The sequence below is a fragment of the Podarcis muralis genome, chromosome 8 (assembly GCF_964188315.1).
Source record: "Podarcis muralis chromosome 8, rPodMur119.hap1.1, whole genome shotgun sequence".
In the NCBI taxonomy this organism is placed as follows: Eukaryota; Metazoa; Chordata; class Lepidosauria; order Squamata; family Lacertidae; genus Podarcis; species Podarcis muralis.
In genome coordinates this window covers 63,623,514-63,643,865 of record NC_135662.1, presented here as the reverse complement: position 1 = coordinate 63,643,865, position 20,352 = coordinate 63,623,514, and the positions used below count along the sequence as shown (strand labels likewise).

Below are 20,352 nucleotides of genomic sequence, written 5' to 3'. Positions count from 1 at the left end.
GCACTGGAACTTATTGGACAGCAGAATCTATGTGGATATAATACTGCATATTGGAAAACAGATCTTGGTGTCTGGGAAGTAGAAGGTGTAAAACTTCAATGTACTTGGGTAGGTTAAAAATCAGAAATTTTGGGATCAAACAAGGTTAGATATCTCAACCTGAATTATGTGTTAAGACATGAAAGAGGGTTCATTCTTTAATTCACTTAGCAGCATCTTTGGAAAAGAATTCACTGTATTCAAACATACTTCAAACTGTTGTCTCCTAATAATAAGAAAAGAAAATTATACTCACAAACCAATAAAAAAATGAAGGTTTCTATTTTTTAATCAACTTTAATATGTCATTTGTAAACCTACTTTGCTGCAGTGACAATGACAATCATACTTGGTATATTTAATTGTTTGTCCTTTAGTAACTAAATGGGTTCCACTCAGTTTTTGAAAATCCTGAAAATGGAAGGAAAAAGATTAAAGTTCAGATTTTCCTTCAATTTTAAGTCACTAAAGGTGATATCCAACTATGTTGCATGCAGAGTAAACCCAGTGAAATTAATGGAGTAACTTAACCCCGGTTATTTCAGTGGGTATACTCTGAGAAGGCCTAACAGTGCAATCGTACAAGCTTACTCAAAAGAGAGAGCCCCACTGTTTTCAATGGAACTTACTCCCAGGAAAATTACACAGGATTACAGACTTAATGTTATATCTCTCTCTGTTTATATAATTTTGATATGTAATGCTGAAAATTGCAACATGAGATTACAGATAATGATCCAAAGGAACTTAAAGTGCTTTGTTTTGTCTTATGCTGTTAACAGAATTACGGTAAGTATGTTTTTGATTCTTCTATGGAAATCAATGAAAGAGAAGTGCTTAACTTTGGACTGTGTCCAATACAACCACACATAATATGCTATATTTTCTTAAAACATCTGAATAAAAATGATAATTTTTTATTTAAACATTTGCAGTCTGCCTTACACTAAAGCAAAGTAGTTTACAACAGTGCTGTTCGGGGAACAGATGGCATTAAAAACCTAGTTGGCCTGATAAGGGACCAGCATTACCCTTTCAGGAGCAAAATTTGGACCCCAGTCTCCAGTTGCTGATCCTTATTTAGGGCAATATATCTTGACTTACCCCCTGAATCCACATTTTTGGGAAAAATGAAGACCACCCTTGCCTGTGGAAACATAAAGAAAGTGCTCACTAAATGCTTCCCCACTTGAAAATGTAACTTCTGGCCATGTAAGTTTGGGGAGTGAGACAGCAGAGAGTAAAGTTACTGCCCAAGATTGAATCAATACCCACAAGTACACAGGGCTAACAGCACTGAGGACTAGACTAGATGTTACAGGCAAATGCAGGCAATATAATCTCAGATATATATTTTTAACAGGAAACAGAAAGTGCAGAAGGTTCATTCCCCCTTCCTCTATTTTCCCTAGTCCGATTGTCCTCCTGGCAGCATCTTTTCCTGTTTAAAACGGCTGTCATGGTACTGCTATGTGCAAGTATATGGCCACTATGGGTTTAATGGGCAACTTCAGGCAACATAATCATAGGTGCATTTTTCATGACATATATATGCACAGTAACAGTAACGGTCTCGGTCCAGTATACCTGAAGGAGCGTCTCCACCTCCATCATTCTGCCTGGACACTGAGGTCCAGCGCCAAGGGCCTTCTGGTGGTTCCCTCACTATGAGAAGCCAAGTTACAGGGAACCAGGCAGTGGGCCTTCTCGGTAGTGGCACCCGCCCTGTGGAACACCCTCCCACCAGATGTCAAAGAGAAAAATAACTACCAAACTTTTAGAAGACATCTGAAGGCAGCCCTGTTTAGGGAAGCTTTTAATGTTTAATAGGTTATTGTATTTTAGTGTTCTGTTGGAAGCCGCCCAGAGTGGCTGGGGAAACCCAGCTAGATGGGTGGGGTATGTATGTATGTATGTATGTATGAATGAATAAATAAATATTATTACTACAGAACAAATGCAGGCATTTTAGCCACCTGATAGTTGAAGCCTGAAATTTATGTGATGGTACTGGGACTCAACATTTTGGAAGGTATGCGTAACTGTCCCAATACCCTCCTGAGCAAAAATTATGAGAATACGATTTTTTGTGCTCTGGAGGGCCCCCCAATATTAGCAGATGGGAGCTATAGTTAGGTGGTGGCCACATTTTATTATTTTATAAGAAGCACTTCAAGATTATGTTTACCTGTCTATGCAAGTTGTATGTAAAGGAAGACATTCATAAGTTTGATAATAATGTGAGCACTTTCAGAACCCTCCTCTTCTTGAATGTGAAATATATATGAAGTTTACCTCAGCTTTCTGGTATTCATTTTGAACTTCTTAATTAAATCTTCCAAATCCTGGTTTCTTTTCTCTAAACTGCCAGTAAGAGACAATTTAACCAATTGGTACATTTGTTCCAGTTATATGCAGTATGTTCTCATAGAATTTATCAAGATATAGGCTGTGTACTATGTCACCGCAATGATGACTTGCAAACTGCTATTCCAGTCTGAAACACATTTACTTGGAAATAAGTCCAATTGATGACAATGCAGTTTGCTTCCAAGAAAAATAAAAAATGTTTCGAGACTCGGGATACAAATGCACTTTTAAAAAAACAGGCAGCTAAAGTTATTGGTTTGTAGATAGATTTGCAATTTCACTTTTACAATCCAAAAAGAGTTTCTTCATATGTGTCTGAAATTTGTATCTGAAATAATAATGGAATTGTCATAATTTTGATTTCTTACCCGCCCTTTCCTAAGGGCTGAAAGCAACATCACATTTAAAAAATGATCACACAGCAAACCCCAATAGAAAATATAAACTACTGCAATAAATGTATGAAAACTCCAAATGCGTGCCTTGAAAGCCGGTCTACAGAAGAAGGTGTTGCAACATTTCCTGAAAGTCCTTTATGTTCAAGTTTCAAAGATTCCCCAAGAGAAGTGAATTTGGGACAGTCATAAGATCACCTCTACATGCCTTCGCTGTTTTGATTTAATGCTGCGGATTGTACATGTATAAAGTTCACTCTCCCCCCCCCCCCCAGACTCTTGATTTGCCTGTGACCATTCACAAAATACCTGACTTTGCCACTTTCTTTTGGGTAGGAAGAAATAAGCTTGAGTATACTGAAATTAATGAATAACTCCCATTTACTATTTATTTATCAGTCAGCATTTGTATGTCTTCATAGAACATAAACTTCTCTGGCAGTTTAACAAATAAATAAATATGGAAGCCACGTAAAGGCGAAATAAGGCACGAAGCCACAAAATCAAAAGCAGCATAAAGAAAACAAAAATGAAACCACATCCCCAAAGTTAAAACACAGATTTAAAAACTGAGAGGCTCTTTCTCTGTCTTCTCTGGTTCTTTCTCGGTCATAAAGCACCCTTAGTGTGGGGCACTGTTGTGTGAGAGAAGGAACAGGGCAAGCATCTTTTTGCCACACAAAAGCACCTGAGGATGACGTGAAGTGCGACCCAGGACAGTGCGGCTACGGGAAAGTCCTGAGGGACAATTATTCTGTCTATTATGTTTCTTCCTGTCGCTCAATCCCAAAATCAATCCCTGGCCATTGCTAATGTGACTGCAGACAGAGGGGCCTGGAGAGCGACCTTTGGCCCTCAGGCCTGAAGTTTCCAACCCTCCAATATAGGGAAATGGCCTGCTGAATGCTGCTTCTTCCATTTTGTTTCCCCCTGACACTACCCGACACTTGTTTTCCTGTGGGATTCCAGACCCCCCATTTGAGAGGTTAATAAAATTCCAAAACAGTGGCAGAATTAAAAAAAGGGGGGGCGAAGGAAGCATTGATCTATCTGTAGCTCTACTTTGGTGAAAGGCACCCCCCTTCTTACTGAGGCTTCTTTACACATGGATGTCGTGCCATGCATCATTTGCCACTGAAAATAGTGGTGTGGTCAGGTGTGAACCTGGAATAGACTAAGCCCTGAGACTGCATCTTTAGGCTGCTTTCACACCAAAACAGCCCAAGTTAATTTGCAACCCCAGAGAACATTGAGCTGAACACACTTCCAAGAAGCAGAGCAGCTATTTGATTTAGCTAGAGAGCAGTGACACCACACGTCTCTCTAGTGGCTGCCAAAACTGTATCTAATGGGTGCAGCCATGTGCTTTAATATCAGCCCAGCATTTGGTTTGAGAGTTCCTAATCTGAAGTGGCTCTATGAAATACTGCAGTGCTAAAACACCTGATTACAAAATTTCATTTAGGTTTCACTCAGTTTTCCAAGTGCAGGAATTGTCTCTTACTATGTGTTTCTGGAACATATACAACAGAAAAGAATCCAGAAGCAGTGCTATACCTACTCAGATATTTCTGAATTGGCTTGTTCAAGCCTTTTGTCAGCGCATTCAATAATTTCCTCATATGATGTCACCTTTTAAAATAAAATCAGAAAATGATTTAGCATAGTACAAAAGAGAACACAGCCAGTGAAATCTCAATTAAAGCACATTATCACATCTTTGATTGTATATGATATTTTATTAATTGTGATCTGCCTTGAGTACACTTGTAAATCCTGCCCTTTTGCAACATTATAGCAATATATAAATATCAGCATTATCACTGATCTATGGAACTTCATCCACATGAGCACTGCATACAGAAATAATTTTTTTTTAAATCACTGCATATAATCCCAGTGAATCCACTGGGGTAATTAAATGAGTTAAATGGGCTGAAGGTGGATCTTACTGGTATGTTTACACTATCACTCTGCACTATGACAAGGGTGGAGCGCATCTGATCCTGCAAGTGAACTGCATCTCTCCAAAAAGAGATTTTTACAGCCTGCATCTTTGCCATTCTTTTTGTAATGAAAACAAGTTCTTTCATTTTAAGTCATTTGCAACATTTTATTCTTTATTTTACTGCCAATAGATGGAGAGTTGCTTGCTCTTACTTCTGAAAACTCTGTGAGTAAAATCTTTGCAAAGTTAAGTGTCTGTGATTTATTCTAGCCTAGGCATTTTTTGTGGGGAATGTTTGTTCAAAGGTGGATGAAGCTAGGTGTAAATCTAACCAAGTTTCAATGTGTTTGAAGCTTTGTTTCAGGGATGTCAGTAGATCAGTAAAGAGCTTCCAGACACATCTGGCCATGGTTGGTAGCAGAATGCTGGGCAAGATAAACCTGCACCCAATCTAGCAATGGAGTTAGTACTACTGGAGTTAGGACAACTCCAGATTACAGTTACTATGTTTTGAAAGTGAATTGAGTTTTTCAACCTTGTCAGAGTAACATCAGCTCATGCTCATACCTTGCATGTCAAGCTGCCCAAGTCCTTCTGAAGCTTGACAATTTCTCCAGTGAGCTTCTTGCATACTTCTTCTTTGGATGCCAGATTAGCTTCCAGTGCTTTAATCTTTCCAAAGAAAGATGTCTCATTAAAATTAATGGATATAACTTGACCAGGTTGACTCATTTTAATGGGTCTACTCTGAGTAAAAATACCACCCATTATTTTTGTGTTCTCCAAAGTGCCTAGCACATTACTAGTGCTAGTCATGTTCAGCCATAGATTAAGCCTGTCAACACCAACTATTTTTCCTGGGATACATCCTGGGAGTAGCTGGTATAATCGACACTTCGACACATGGGGATTGAACCCATGACCGTGGCGTTATCAGCTTCACACTCTAATCAATGGAGTTGTCCATTATGAGGGCTAATTCCTTTGTTGCTGTTTTGGGCTAAAACTGATCCCTTTGGACAACCATGGGGGGCAACCATCCGGCATGTAACAGAATCGGGAACAGAATTCCCACAGATGTCTTCTGAAAACCTTGCAAGGATTTAGGTCTTGCCAACGATAACAGGAATCCCAGTTTTCTGGAAATGGAAGCAATTTCATGGAAATGATTCCTGAGCCCTCTTTCTCTCATATCTACTCACCTCAGCTTGGAGCTCATCAGTTTGCTTGTGGTATTCACTCAGCTTTGTTCTCAGAAGATCAGGCAGGTCTCCGCCATTTTCTGATTCCTCTTCGCCAGCTTCTGTAGCCTGTGAATAAGTACACATTCAGAAAAAGGCGTTAGCCTTTTAACAGCATAACCCTAGTATGTTTACTTGGAAGTAAGTCCTGCTTACTTCCATTTGGCCCATATTTGTTACTTTTCTTAGCAACAGTTGGCCTTTATTATGTATACATAGCAAGTCTACAGTATTTACTCCATGGTTAATTACCCCCAAGTAAGTATATAGGTAAAGGTAAAGGGACCCCTGACCATTAGGTCCAGTCGTGACCGACTCTGGGGTTGCGGCGCTCATCTCGCTTTATTGGCCGAGGGAGCCGGTGTACAGCTTCCGGGTCATGTGGCCAGCATGACTAAGCTGCTTTTGGCGAACCAGAGCAGCGCACGGAAACGCCGTTTACCTTCCCGCCGGAGCAGTACCTATTTATCTACTTGCACTTTGACGTGCTTTCGAAGTGCTAGGTTGGCAGGAGCTGGGACCGAGCAACGGGAGCTCACCCCGTCACGGGGATTCAAACCGCCAACTTTCTGATCGGCAAGTCCTAGGCTCTGTGGTTTAACCCACAGCGCCACCCGCGTCCCTTTTAAGTATATAGGACTGCAGCCATATTAATGGAACTTCTTGTTTTAAATTAATGCTCAATAATACACGAAATCCAATTCTCCTTCAGATTTTCTTTTAATTTCTGTTCTTTTTCATAATATTGAACTCACCTCAGTATCGGGGTCTTCAGACGCTTTCTCATTAATTATCAACTCCCTCATGGCTGCAATGTTTTCCTTGTGTTTCCTCAACTAAATATTTATAGTGATGAATTATAGGCAAGAGAGAGGGAGAGGTAAAATTGAACATATTTCATTCAGTTGTGTTTTGTTTCTCCCCAGACTTTGTTATATGCTATACATATATCCCAAAGCAAAACTGACATATTCAAGAAGTGGTAAATTTTATTCATGTTAAATCACTATCCATTTTGCTATGGCACATTAATTGATCCCAGCAGACTGCTCCTGTACTTGTGGCAGGGCATGTAGTTCAGTTTATCGCTTATTTTGTAAGAAATATGGGAGTTGATGGTTGAAATGTGTTGTTTTTGTCTGTATGACAGAATGTAGAGGATCCTTATGAAGTTCACCTGCCATTGCACAGCATTCTCATGAACAAGACTCAGACGTGCAAACCAACCTCCCATCGAGAATAGCTGTATGTGCCCTGAATTCATAAGTGGTACTTTATGGATTTACTGTATATATTCTCTATCGTATGCAGACCACAGAGCTTTTTCTGAGAACATAACTATCAATCTCAGAGTGGTTCCAAGGAGCACACTGCAGCCGTCTCTGCCATTGCTACAGCGGCAGCAGCAGCAGCAGCAGCAGGTGATTTATTCCTTGGAAGCTGAATCTGCTGCCCTGGTGGATCCTGCTGCCTGAGGTGGTTGCCTCACATTACCTCATGAATGGGCCGGCCCTGCAGAGGGGGCATCTGGTGAAGGACCTCGAGTGATGAACACAGGGTCTGGATACAGTGGTACCTCGCAAGACGAATGCCTCGCAAGACGGAAAACTCGCAAGACGAAAGGGTTTTTTGTTTTTTGAGCTTGTGCTGGTCCCAGGGGGAATAAGGTACTATTACCGTAGCCCAAGATCAGTCCAGAGTCTCTAGCAGGGTAGACGATCACTAGATGAGACGCGAGGTCCGAGACAGGGAGCCGGGCGGGGTAACAGGAACGCTGGTAGAGCAGAAGCAGGAAGCCAGGCGAGGAACAGGAACACTGGTAGGGCAGAAGCAGGAGTCCAGGCGAGGAACAGGAACACTGGTAGGGCAGAAGCAGGAGTCCAGGCGAGGAACAGGAACACCGGATAGTCAGGAACAGGAAGCCGGGCGAGGAACAGGCACACTGGGAGTGCAGATCAAGGACTGGGTAAAGCAGGTACTCCACAACGACGTTGCTCCCGCAACCTGGGACCGGGCTGCCTGACCTTTATCTTCTTCTAAGGCCGGGGGCGGTCCCGGCCCCCAGAAGCCCCGCCTCTCTTGGCCTTAAGGCGAGCACTCCTCCTGGGAGACACCAGTTCCCTTCGCCTCTCTGCCCTAAGCCTCTGCAGATCAGGAGAGGCCGAAGGGTTACTGGGCCCCGGGGGAGGCTCACCTGTAGCCACTGAGTCTTCCAGCACCTCTGGGGCCAGAATGGTTTCATCTGGTGCCTGCTCTTGAGGTTCCTCAGCATCTAGGCCTTGCCCCAGTTCAGCCGGCCCTGGAGGCAGGGACTCCTGTGCCGGCTGGGATTCCTCCAGATCGCTCTCAGACTCGGAATCCCAGGCCATCACAGAGCTGCTTCGCAAGACGATTTTCCCTATGGGCTTGCTTCGCAAGACGGAAACGTCTTGCAAGTTTGTTTCCTTTTTCTTAACACCGTTAATACAGTTGCGACTTGACTTCGAGGAGCAACTCATAGCATGCGGTGTGGTAGCCTTTTTTGAGGTTTTTGAAGACTTTGGTGATTTTTGAAGCTTTTCCAAAACTTTTCCGACACCGTGCTTCACAAGACGAAAAAAATCGCAAGACGACAAAACTCGTGGAACGAATTAATTTTGCCTTGCGAGGCACCACTGTATATTCAAGTTAGGGGAAGCATTCTGTTAGATATTGGGGTCCTGAGCCATATAGAGCTTTGCAGGTTAAAACCAACACTTTGTTCCTGTCAGCAGTCTTGCCGCTATATTCTGTACCAGCTGCAGTTTCCAAGCTGTCTTATGGTTTTATTATTCTTTATTAGATTTATATACCCTTCATCAAAAGAACTGAGGGTGGTTCACAAAACAAAAATACAAAGTCTCACAATACAGCACGTTTAGAAGATAATTAGCTATTTTGACATGAGGGTTAAGGACGATAGGAGTGTTCTTACATATGCAAACACAAAAGCAGGATGTAACTGGGAGGGAAAACAACCAGTGCCCCTACCTCTTTCTCCAAGCTTTTCTTTTTAAATAACAAGCGCTGCATTTTCCCCTTCACTTCAATAACGGTTTCACTTTCCGTGGAACACTCAGCAATTGCCTGATTATCTGTGTCCTATCAAACAACAGTGACATAAAACGAACATTGTTTAAACTCCAAATGGACGCCAATTAGTTTCCTAAGAATTAATGCATCACTTGTAATAAAGTGAATTTCTAAACATGATGGTTGTAGAGCAGCAATTCCCCGATTGCGTGCTGGAGAGGAAGCCATTAGACTGTGCGAAAATGGTTTGCACGTTTCAAGAAGTAAGTCAATCCAAATAATTCAAGTTTGACCCCACAGGAAGCTGTTCTGCACACAAATCGCTCCCCTGGTCTTGCCTCCTTCCTGGTAGGAGACATGGCTAGATGCTCATGCAGAAACAGACAAAACGGGCTCTTTTGAGTAAAGTGATTCTTACTCATAGACAGACTAAAGGGATGCCCATATGAACCCGCTCCTGCATTTACTGGACACATGAAGGAGTAGTGGGAATGCAACTACCGGCCACATCCCTCCCAAATCATTGAGCATTGACATTAACCAGAAGCGGGACATACATGTGTACACCTGTATACATGTTCAATTGACCAGCTGTCCTGGACAATCAGGGCTCACAATTGCACAGAGAAGCCCAACACAATTGGTCCTGCACAGGGTCCCTTTTTTCGTAATGCAGAAGACACAGCTGCTGGAGAGGCTTGGCCAGCAGGCATATTAAGTTCAGGGGAGGATAGCCAGTGAGGGCCTTCCTTGTATTCCCCTCAAGCATTCACTGAATGCTTGAAGGAATTTGTAGGGACACCTCTTTAAAAAAAAAAAAGCCCTTTTGCGGGCAAGGAAGAAGCGCAGCTCACGGTTTGAATCAGACTTGAAGTGGGCCTCAGGTATCGGAAATTTAGGTAAAAGGTAAAAAAACAACCAGAGGAAAGCTTATAAACATCACTGAAAACAGTAGGGAAATAAAAGGTGAGATTCAGAGAAAAGGAGGCACATTTCAGCCACTGGTTTCAACAGAAGAGTTTTATTGAGTAGTGAATTTGCTCCGTAGCAAACATTCTTAGGATGGCTTAACACACGCACAAAACCAAGGCAAGACTGGGTAGCCATTTCCATCAGGGAGAAGCAGCAAGCGGCCTTGTCTTTAGAAGGAAGGCGGTTGTTCTTTCCCCACTGCTTTTCAGACTCGCTCACTCATCAGTTGTTTCCTTAGCGTACTTTCAGATGTACTTGGCCTGGCAATCCACATATGGATTATGGTGATCCCCATTCTGACTACTGGGAATCCAAATCAACTAGCAAGATATACACAATGGACACATCAACCATTATGCATAACCAGCAATGGCAACTCTAACCTTAACAGGTGAGAGTGCACCTCTTTGTGAAGTACATCTTCTCTCACTTCCTGTTTAGTGCTACCAGTCCTAGGGGAGGTGACTCTCTAGAAGCACTCTGAGGAGTTACATAGATCCACATAACCCGATGGAAAAGCACTTCGTATTTTCCACTGGTTCCTTCATGAGACTGAAGAATGTAGCCACATGTGAACCAGGGTGTATATTCATTGGAAGGAATCAGATTCATTGACTGCTGAGGCATGGGTGGTCTACTATGTAAGGAACACTATTTCCTATAGAGAAATGCTACTGAACATTACATCACGGTACAACATGGCACTCTTCTTAACCAAGTATCTCCAACAGAACTCGAGAGTTGTTACTCAGGTTGCTTCGAGTTGTGATTCCATTCTTTTCAGAGCTGGAAAAAATTCTTACTCAGCTGGTTTAGAACAGGGATTTGATGTTTTCTGAAGCTGTTTTGTTTTGTTTTGTTTAAAAAAAAAAAGATGGCAAAATGTCAGGATGCACCCTGCCATTTGAATATGTCACCAAAGACGCTAATAAGCAACTGATGCTCTGCATTAACAAATACTTCCCCTTGTTTAGTCCTGTGGGAAATGTGAATTGTAAAGACTTTCCCATACACTTGACTTCGATGCTCATGGAAATTTAATGTAATTTTAACGCAAGCTATCGCTTTGTGTACTATATAACTCTTCCTGTACCTTTGCAGGCAAAATAATATAAAAGCGCACCCATGCCCAGTCCACACCAGAGATTACGCTACACATTTGAAGAAAGTACCATACACTGCACTAACAAAGATACCTTGTCATGATTGCCTGAACTCTGCCTGCAAAGGTATTTTCGTAAAAATGAGGGATGGAACCTTGGCATTTACGAAGCACAAAAAGTTAGTGGGTAGTATACAAAAAGGATGGGGAAACTCACAAGTACACATGCAGACATTTAATTAAAGCTTGTGTATACCTTGCTAGTTATTTGTTCAAAGTGCACCACTGGCCACGGAGAGAGCAAGAGGAGATAACTGGGTGTTTCCTATGTGATCCATAGGTGTCCAACTTTTTAAAATTGGGAGGCACATTTAAATGTACCACAATCACTGTGTAGGCACTATCCAAGGACTCAAGGAAGAGCACACAATAAAATACAAAAGTAGTCAGTACTGTTTCTGTCTGATGTACTTGTGTGAACAAAATCATGGTTGGTTTGGGCAGGCTACCCCTGCAGGCCACTGTTCAGTTTCCCACCCTCTCTGAACCCCTGAAACAAAACAAAACAACAAAAACAACAACCCAGGCAGAGAATGCTGCACTTGTGTCATGTCTGATAGTTAATGATTTAGGAGCCAGAGAAGTGCTACTTCCTAAATAGCAACATCTATGTGATCTGCCTGCATAATGGTGATGGAAGAAAAGCTGGAGGGAAGGGAAACATAATAAAGACTGATTTGTTTTACTGGCAGAGTTGAAAGATCCTTTATTTCAATCTTGTTGGAAATATACAGTACAGAGTATACTGGGTGATGGGCCGCTCTGGAAGGACCATAGAATTCATCTTTTAGGTGCTATCAAGGTGGCTATTGAAAAGGGCTGTGGTATTTTGCATTACCTGGCAGGTAAGTAATCCTTCTGCAAGAGCCAGAAGACTGCAGATTTTTGACAAGAGGTGAGATGCTTTCTGGACATAAGGAGAATTGAAATGGTCTTCTTCACTGTGGAGATCTCTGATGGACAAAGCTGAATGCACTGACTTCATGTTCTGTTTTGACAGAGGATACAGTGAGGTACATTAGATTATAATAAAAGAAATGAGAAAACAGGTTGAACATAGAATATCGGCACTGTAAACCTATTAAAAAGCACTATGGAAGCAAAATATATCATGGGGTTTTGATTGCCTGCAGCAGGCTTCCTCAACCTCAGCCCTCCAGATGTTTTGAGACTACAATTCCCATCATCCCTGACAACTGGTCCTGCTAGCTAGGGATCATGGGAGTTGTAGGCCAAAAACATCTGGAGGGCTGAAGTTGAGGAAGCCTGGCCTACAGCTATGGATGGGGGGACGGGGACTTAAGCTTAAAACTTGTGTTTCCTCCTACCCTAAGTTCAATATTTTATTTAAAACAAACACCAGAACAAGAAAAAATATATATAAAGATCTCTGCAATAAGTATTTTTAATACAATAAGCTACTCCAAAATCATTGCCATCTTTTGTCCAACTGCCGCTTACTGTTCATAATTGTATGAACATTTCCAAAAGTATGTTTTGCTTAAAAGTAAACATTCCAGGAGCTTAAAAAGACATTCCAGTTTAAATGCATGTTTGTGATTTTTTAAAAGAGAAAATAGGCTAATATCTCATCCTTTTTTCCTTCTTCTTTCTTTTAAAATGGAATGCAATTCTTATTACTTCCATTTGGTGCAGTTTTGACAGAAACTGAAGGCTGAAAGCACCCACACGTGCACTCAGACAAAAATTCAAAATAGTAATGCTAAAGCTCAGGGGTGTTGCCCTTAATGGTATAAAACTGAGCATACCAAAAGAAACCTTCCCAGAATGTGCATGCTCCACTCGATTATTTCTTCTTTCTTTCTCAACTCTTCCCTCTTTAATCCAAGTTCATATCTGAGAATCTGGATCATTTGGGAATGCAGCTGCTCCTAATATGAAGAGAGTGCAAGAACATTAGCTTAGGTTATTTGAATATCCCTGAAAACAAACACTCATAATTTGTCAATCTTCACATTCAGAGTTACTGTTAGGAATCAAACTAGATGTGACCTGGGGGGGGGGGGGACCTCTTCCCTACAGAGGAGAATAAAAGCAGGTTTGTGTTGTACCTGAATTTTCCCTATGGCCAACATCCTTCTATAATGTTTACTCACAGCTAAGTCCCATTCTGTAATGGTTCCTTTCCAATGTTATTTAAACATTTCCTGTTTTCTAGTCCCATTCATTTCGTTGCCTTTTATTGGTGACACTCAGGGAATTAAGTTATATTCTCTTGACTACTCTAATGTTAGTTTCTGATCCTGGAGTTGGGAAGGCTTTAATTTCCCTGCACTGGAATAATGAGAGGAAATCACTAATTAACCTTTCTCTTGTGACACTGTGGCCATTCAGACATGTTAAAGGGGGCGATTCATTACTGATCTTGGCAATTAACAGGAAGCAATTAAGTACAACAAACAGATACAAAACTGTTAACTTAAGGTACAAGAACTCTGAAGAAAAAAAATTAATATGCTTTGACCAATTGCCCACATTAACGCTGCAATTGCATTTGATTAAAAAAAACAAAAGATCAGATCTGGGAAGGAAAACCAAGGACGGTGCAGAAAACACTGGACTGCAATCATAGCTGGATAATAATGGCAACATTAATTGGATCTCTGTGAGTGAACAAAGGATGATAATTCCATAGTAAAAGGCTGGTGTGGAAGCATCTGTAATTTTGAGCTAAGAGCAAATCAAGACCATCAGCATTTTGGAATACCTACTTCTCATATTAGCAGTGTACTTCCACTAGCCCTGATCCTGTAACAGGAACAAGATGGAGCAGGGAATCTTGCCACAGGGAATGGAGAAAGAGAAAGCCTGTTTGCTCCTTTAAAAGTATGTGCAAACCTTTAAAAACACACACACAAAAGCTATGTGCTACTCAATGATTTCGAGATAGCCTTGTATACCTTCAGCATTTGTGGCTCTCTAATTTGTCTGCACTGCTCTTTCCACCTGGCAGACTCCAGCTGCAAGAAGCGATTCTCCTCTCTGTTCTTTGCCATCTCCTCCTGCAGCCCGCTCGCCTCTGTTCTGAATGCACAGACCTGCTGTTGCATTTTCTCCATCTCGGCCGTCTCCTTCTCAAATTCCGCCTGCAGGAGTTTAATCTGAGCAAGCAGCGTATTGTACCTGCAGCCCAGCCCCTCCCTTTCTGCCAGCCTCTCGTCCTTCTGCCTCTGCAGTTCTGCCTCCAAGGACAAGGAACGCTTCTGAGCGTCCTCGCTTTCTCCCCTCAGTTTGTGCAGAGCCAGCGTGGTGCTGCTGGCTTCACGCTCCAATTTTTGTACGGCGCGATTCAGTTCTTGTATCTCTTGCTCTTTCTTGCGGAGAGTGCAGTCCAGCTCCTTACACTGAGCCATATATTTGACCTTCTCTTCTACCTCTGCCTGGTGCTTTTCTTGAAGAACTCTGTAGTCTGCACTGAGCTTTTCCAACTGCAGCACCAGAGCTTTCTTCTCAGACCCAAAGTCCTGGAGGTCATCCTTAGGGTTTCCTGAAGCTCCCCTCATGCACTTTGGGCATCCCTCTGCCTCTTCCTTCTTCCCTGTGACTTTGCTCATTGCTTCTATGAGACCAGCAGTGTTCTCCTTCAGCTTCCTGATGGTGTCAATGAAGTCGTGCTTCATGAAAAAGTCCACCTCCTGCTCTTTAAACCTTTTCGCCAAAGAAACATCACAATGATAAAGGTCCATTATTTGGATCTGTTGCCTCTTTTGGCCTTGCTCTAGTGCTTGGATGATTATGTTCAAATCCGTATCTCCTTCTTCAAGAAGGAGTTTCTCAATTTCTTTGGTCTTCTCAGAAAATATACTGCCATACTGAAGACCCAAGATATGGGGCAGGTGCTTCTGCTGGTCCAGTTCTAAGTCCTTCATGGCCTTGCTGAAGTCCATATCGCCTTCCTGAAGCAGCAACTGCTTTGGACTAAATTCCGGGGTGTTCCAGAGTTTGTCTGAAGCTCCATAAGGACTCAAGCAGCAGCTCTTTGTTGAATGGGTTGAGGAAAGAGCTTTGTCGCCTCTGTCCCCTTGTGTAACTTCTTCTGCCATGAAGGAGGACTTCTCTGAATGGAGAGGTGAAGGCTCAGTGTTATGTTCTCCTTCCGACACATTTTCAACCTGTATTAAAACAGATCACGTGATAAGCAAAGATTTAAGTCAAAACGTTGTGGGTGAAAAGTAATTTCTATGAGATCTGCTTTCTGTAACAAGCGGACTGACGTACTTTAAACTGTTGTAGATGCTATACACAAGGTATACAAGGTATACAAGCTGGGCAATTGTACAGATTGTTTGTGGTGGACATGATCTAAAGTCCACCAACAGATTTATACTTAATTTCTTGGCAGTGCCTTAGTATTAAAAGGTGCTTCACAAATGTTTTACATATCATAATTTAGACCTGGGATGGGGAATGTTTCTCCCCCTGGGTGCTTGCTGCCTTGACTTACAACACATGAAGGTGTTTTGCAGAGTCAGTCTATGAATCCATTTAGCGCAGTATTGTCTACTCCGACTGTCAATGGCTCATCAAGGTTTCAAATGTAGTTCTTTCCGAGCCCTGCTTCCTGACATCCTTTTGCAGGGGGCATTTTAAGTGAGAGTGAAACTGAGACTTTCTGAATGCAAATCATCCCCTCTGGTATTAAACTACGGCCACAACCCAATCATGTGTACATGACTCCACTGAAAGCCATAATATTTGATGTAATCATCTGTGGGGTCACATCAGCTATTGCTCACTCGTACTTTCAAGTCATCAAGTGGTGAACGTCAATATAGAACCAATTCTCATTTAAATTAGATAAAACTATAATTTTTTATTTTTTATTTTTACTGATGGAACAGATTGATGCATTATGATAGTACAGCCACTTCTCATGGTTGCTTTTACTATGATCAATTTCTACAATATTTATTACGTTATAAATTTTAAAACCTTACATTTTCTGGTAGAAGTATGCTATCGTCCACTTTCTCTTCGCTGATGCAACATGCTATATTGCTCTTGAGACGTTCTTTTAAATGTCTGTTTGACTGCACCAGAGTGCGAATGTAATCTAGGTTTTCATCCACAGCATTTGGCAAAACCGTGAGCTCAGAGTCCTGGAAATCTTTCGTTGATTCGTTGTGGTGCCCAGTCTCCATCTGTCAACAAGAGGGATTCAAAACTGGTTCATTGTATCAGAATGAAAATATACTACTACAACCATATCTTTGCCAGACACAAAGTTCCAAGTAAAAAAATTTAGTCAAACCTCAGTTTTCAAATACCTTGGCTGCCGAACAATTCGGAAGCCGAACGCTGAAAACCCAGAAGTGAATGGTTCCGTTTTCAAATGCACCTCGGAAGTCAAACGGCTTCTGCAGCACATTTTTTCATTTTCACCATTCACTTTGCCAACAGCCCTTTGATTTTTGGTTTTTGAACATTTCAGAAGTTGAATGGACTTCCAGAATGGATTTTGTTCAAAAACCGAGGTTCCACTGTATGTACATCCCATATTTCTCATTATAAAATATCATAGAAACAGCACAGAGCTTAGACCTCCTGGAAATCTGACAGCATTCTTTGAAAAGGGTAGTTAGGGTATCTACTTTTTTGGACTTAAGAATTGACACCACCATCCTTCCCATCTACAGCCCAGCTAAAGGAAGGCGTACCGTATTTCCGTCATCTGATGCTTTTTCAATCGCATTTGAGCCATTCCATTGGACAATTAAGTCTTCATTAGCCGCACACACATCTGTCTTCAATAAGGAACCTCTGGGCTGTGTGAGAAAACTTGACACAATGGGCGATTCCTTAACAATACAGTCCAATAAGGACTCTCCCATGATAGGCACATCTGATGTGTCCACCAGTAACTCCTCCGCTCGCATGGCATTTTCGGCTGTGACTTCCAGTGAATCTTCTGGATCAGATTCTTCCCCCGTTCTGTACCATTCCTCCGGCCAACTCTGCATCCTGCACTGTTGCTCTGATTCTCCTTGGTCCAATAATCCCTCGTTGCATTCCTTCCACTCAGTGATAAAGGAGGAATCTTTCATTATAGGGCAAGGTCTTAGCATGCTCAATGGCGACATTTGTTTCTCCGAAGCATCTTCAAAATCTGCACAATTAAAACAAAAAATACAGTCAAATTCACGGAGAGAACTGGTGGTACTTTTCAGGTGTGCAGGATTAAAGGTGGTTCTCCTGCTTTCTGTAAGGCAGCTTCTAAAGTGAGACAGCAGTTTGAAATTCTCAATCCAGTGATTTAATCCAATATTGCCTCTCATCTTTTTGGGGGCCCCATTTGTGATTTTTAATTTTTTTAAAAAAATAATAGTGCTAGGTTGAGCAATGTGGACTAGTAACAAACTACTGAGGCTTTGCAGTACTAGTGCCTCTTTAATTAGAAGCTTTTTCACAGCTTGTACAATTGTAATTATTTCCTTTCCATGAAAGGATGCAGCATTTCTGAATTGTCCTTAATTGGCCTTTAATTGCTCTATTTTCTTTCCCTGCCGAAGAAGGATAATTATTGGTTTTCTCTTTGGAGCCAAAACAATTGCTTTTTGCTTTTTTTAATTCAACTTTTTATGAGCTAAACCGATGGGCAATTTAGAGCCTACACTGGAAGACTTCTAAAATATAGGACACTATAGTAGGATCTTGGTTGTGAGGAGATATATTGCCAAGTAAGACGGTGGTATTATTTGGGTTGCCAACAGCAATCTTACATTAGATGCTCGAGCTACTCTTGCCAACAGGAGGACTATCTTAACAGAGCAATGCTTTGCAATCATTTTTGAGACAGTACAGTTCAGCACTGTGGTACATATCAGGAATTTTTACATGACCAAGCCTCACCTCTTGTATTAGCCATGCTAATAATCACTGTCATGTATAAGAGAATATTTCCATAACCAAAAGTGCTCATGTACCTGCTGTGTCATGTGAAAGAAGGGATCAGGCTAGTCATTCAAGAGTTCAAGCACCTATTGCTTCATTTGATCTAGTTAAAAAAGGGCACATACCATATGTGAAATCTTCAAACATCAGCTCAGAATGATGGTCTTCTTTGTAGTGTGTGCAGTCAAGTCCACTTTTCCTCACTGAATCCTGCACTTCATTCTGGAATAATTATTTTTTTAAGAGTCATTAATAACCTTTGCAAGTGACACGAGGTTTAGGACATCAGGACCTCAACAGCAATAAAATGAGCTGCCCTTGAAAACTGTTCAGAATCTTCAACTAGTTCATAATGCACTGGCCAGATTAAAAAAAAACTTTATTAAATCATACACATGCATACACACTTACATAAAATAGCATAATGCATACATAATAAATATAGATAATAAAGAAACAACGGCAGAAGTTGAGAGTAAAGATGATGTGAAGAGTCACTGAGAGGAAAAATAGCGGCAGTTTTAAACAATGGCAGAGGTTTGGGTAGAGTGAGGAGGGTGTGACACTGAGGGGAGTGTGGAAGCTTGAAACAAAGTTTGAATACAGCAAGAAAGAAGATGCTGTGCTGCATTATCCTTTTGATGTCAGCTTCTGAGTTGTACTCGTCTCTGCTACTTCTACTGGTTAAAAGTTATTTGTTTTTCAAACCAAAACCAGACCCAGTGTTCCATCCCTGCTTTACTCAAACCTCTGTTGTTTAAAACCAGCATTTTCATCTCAGTGAGCCTTCACCAGGGGCGAACGAAGGCGTCGTGACACCCAGGGCGGGGCGTCGCTACGTAGGGCACATGTGTGGCATCGCTATGTACGACACATGCGCCGTACGTAACAACGCCGCACACGCGCTGTACATAGCAGTTTGCCAATGGCGGCGCTCCAGCACCGTACAGACAGTGCCGGGATCCTCCGTTCGTGGCTGTAGCGGCGACGGAGTGTTCCCACCGCCGTCCGTACGGCACTCAAGCGGCGCCAGTGGCAAACCGGTATGTACAGCGCATGTGTGTGACATGCGCTGTACATAATGGTTTGCCACCAGTGCTGGGATCCTCTGCTGGCAGCTGCAACGGAGGGTCCTCCACATGTGACGGCACGATGGCTGCTCGCGCCTTCTTGTCACCCCCGCAGACATGGCACCCAGGGCGCACCACCCCCTGTTGCAACGCCACTGGCCTTCACCCCGCTTTACTCAAACTTGAGACCTGCTCAGTTGGTTTTCATACATGTGCCAACCCCCCCCCCCGTCTCCTCTCCTCATAGACTTCTAGCATATCAACGGCAATAATGGTGGCTACAGCCAAAACAACTACATTCCTAAGCTGCCAAGACAGAGTACAAGCGATGATTCAAAGAGCACATACTTGGGAGATCTCTGAAGCTGTGCTGCAGCTTTCTAGGTCCAAATAAATGTTGCTGGTGGAAACAGGGTTTACTACTTCACTCATGATAGTTAAAGGCTCCCAGGTGCAAAAAGAAATCCTCCTCTGATGTGCCGATTCCTAAAGAAACATAAGATTATTTTCAGTACCTTAGACACGGTTAAAGCATCACACGCAGCCTAAAACCTATGCATGTCTACTAAGGCATAAAACAAAGCAGAGGCGATTGTACGATTGCACAACCGGTTCATTCGCACTGGGCTGCGCCACCACAACAATGCAGGACAGGCAGAAGTAGTTAGAAATCAACCAAAGCAAAGGTCTAAATGCCAAATTGCTCACAGTTTTCCGGATCCATGGAGATCGCCCCAAGTTTCGCCCGAGAGGAGGCTGCAACTTGCTTCCTCGATGCCCCGATCTCCTCTGAAGGGGCTGTTGACAGTTTCTTGTTCGTAAAAGCGCACGTGGCCAAAGGCGCGCCTACGTCACAAAGAATCTTAAGCCCCCGCTCCATTTGCAAAGAGGAGAGGAGAGCGCGCAGTTTTAAGAATAAACACCGCATAATGTATGCAAGCGCAACCCGATCCTCCTTATGCTTCCGTGGAAGTCCTCAAGTTAGGCTCCCCCCCCCCCATGTGTAAAGTGTGCAAACGGACCTAGTGAACTCCATGAAAACGTGGAAAGGACCAAGCTGTCAGTTCCGGAAAAATAACGAAGCATGGGATCCCCTGCCAGTCCCTGTGCTCAGACGAGCCGCCTAGGATAGACACAGGGCTTTGGGTGCCGAGAAAGGGTAGAGACCGAACATATAGCGGAATAATAAGAA

General features: G+C 42.4%; 1 protein-coding gene across 1 annotated transcript; it reads right to left on the bottom strand.

Moving 5' to 3' along the window:
* Positions 1–184: 184 nt before the first annotated feature.
* CAGE1 (cancer antigen 1) lies at positions 185–20,088 on the bottom strand. The gene is given in 18 exon segments (XM_028737766.2): positions 185–450; positions 1,144–1,186; positions 2,335–2,403; positions 4,366–4,436; positions 5,320–5,424; positions 5,955–6,062; positions 6,749–6,829; positions 9,003–9,113; positions 12,017–12,166; positions 12,948–13,070; positions 14,100–15,311; positions 16,137–16,340; positions 16,857–17,305; positions 18,216–18,312; positions 19,509–19,621; positions 19,624–19,646; positions 19,869–19,899; positions 19,902–20,088. Coding segments are annotated over 18 exon segments (3,291 nt in total). The 3' UTR covers positions 185–336.
* Between the last annotated feature and the right edge of the window lie 264 nt (positions 20,089–20,352).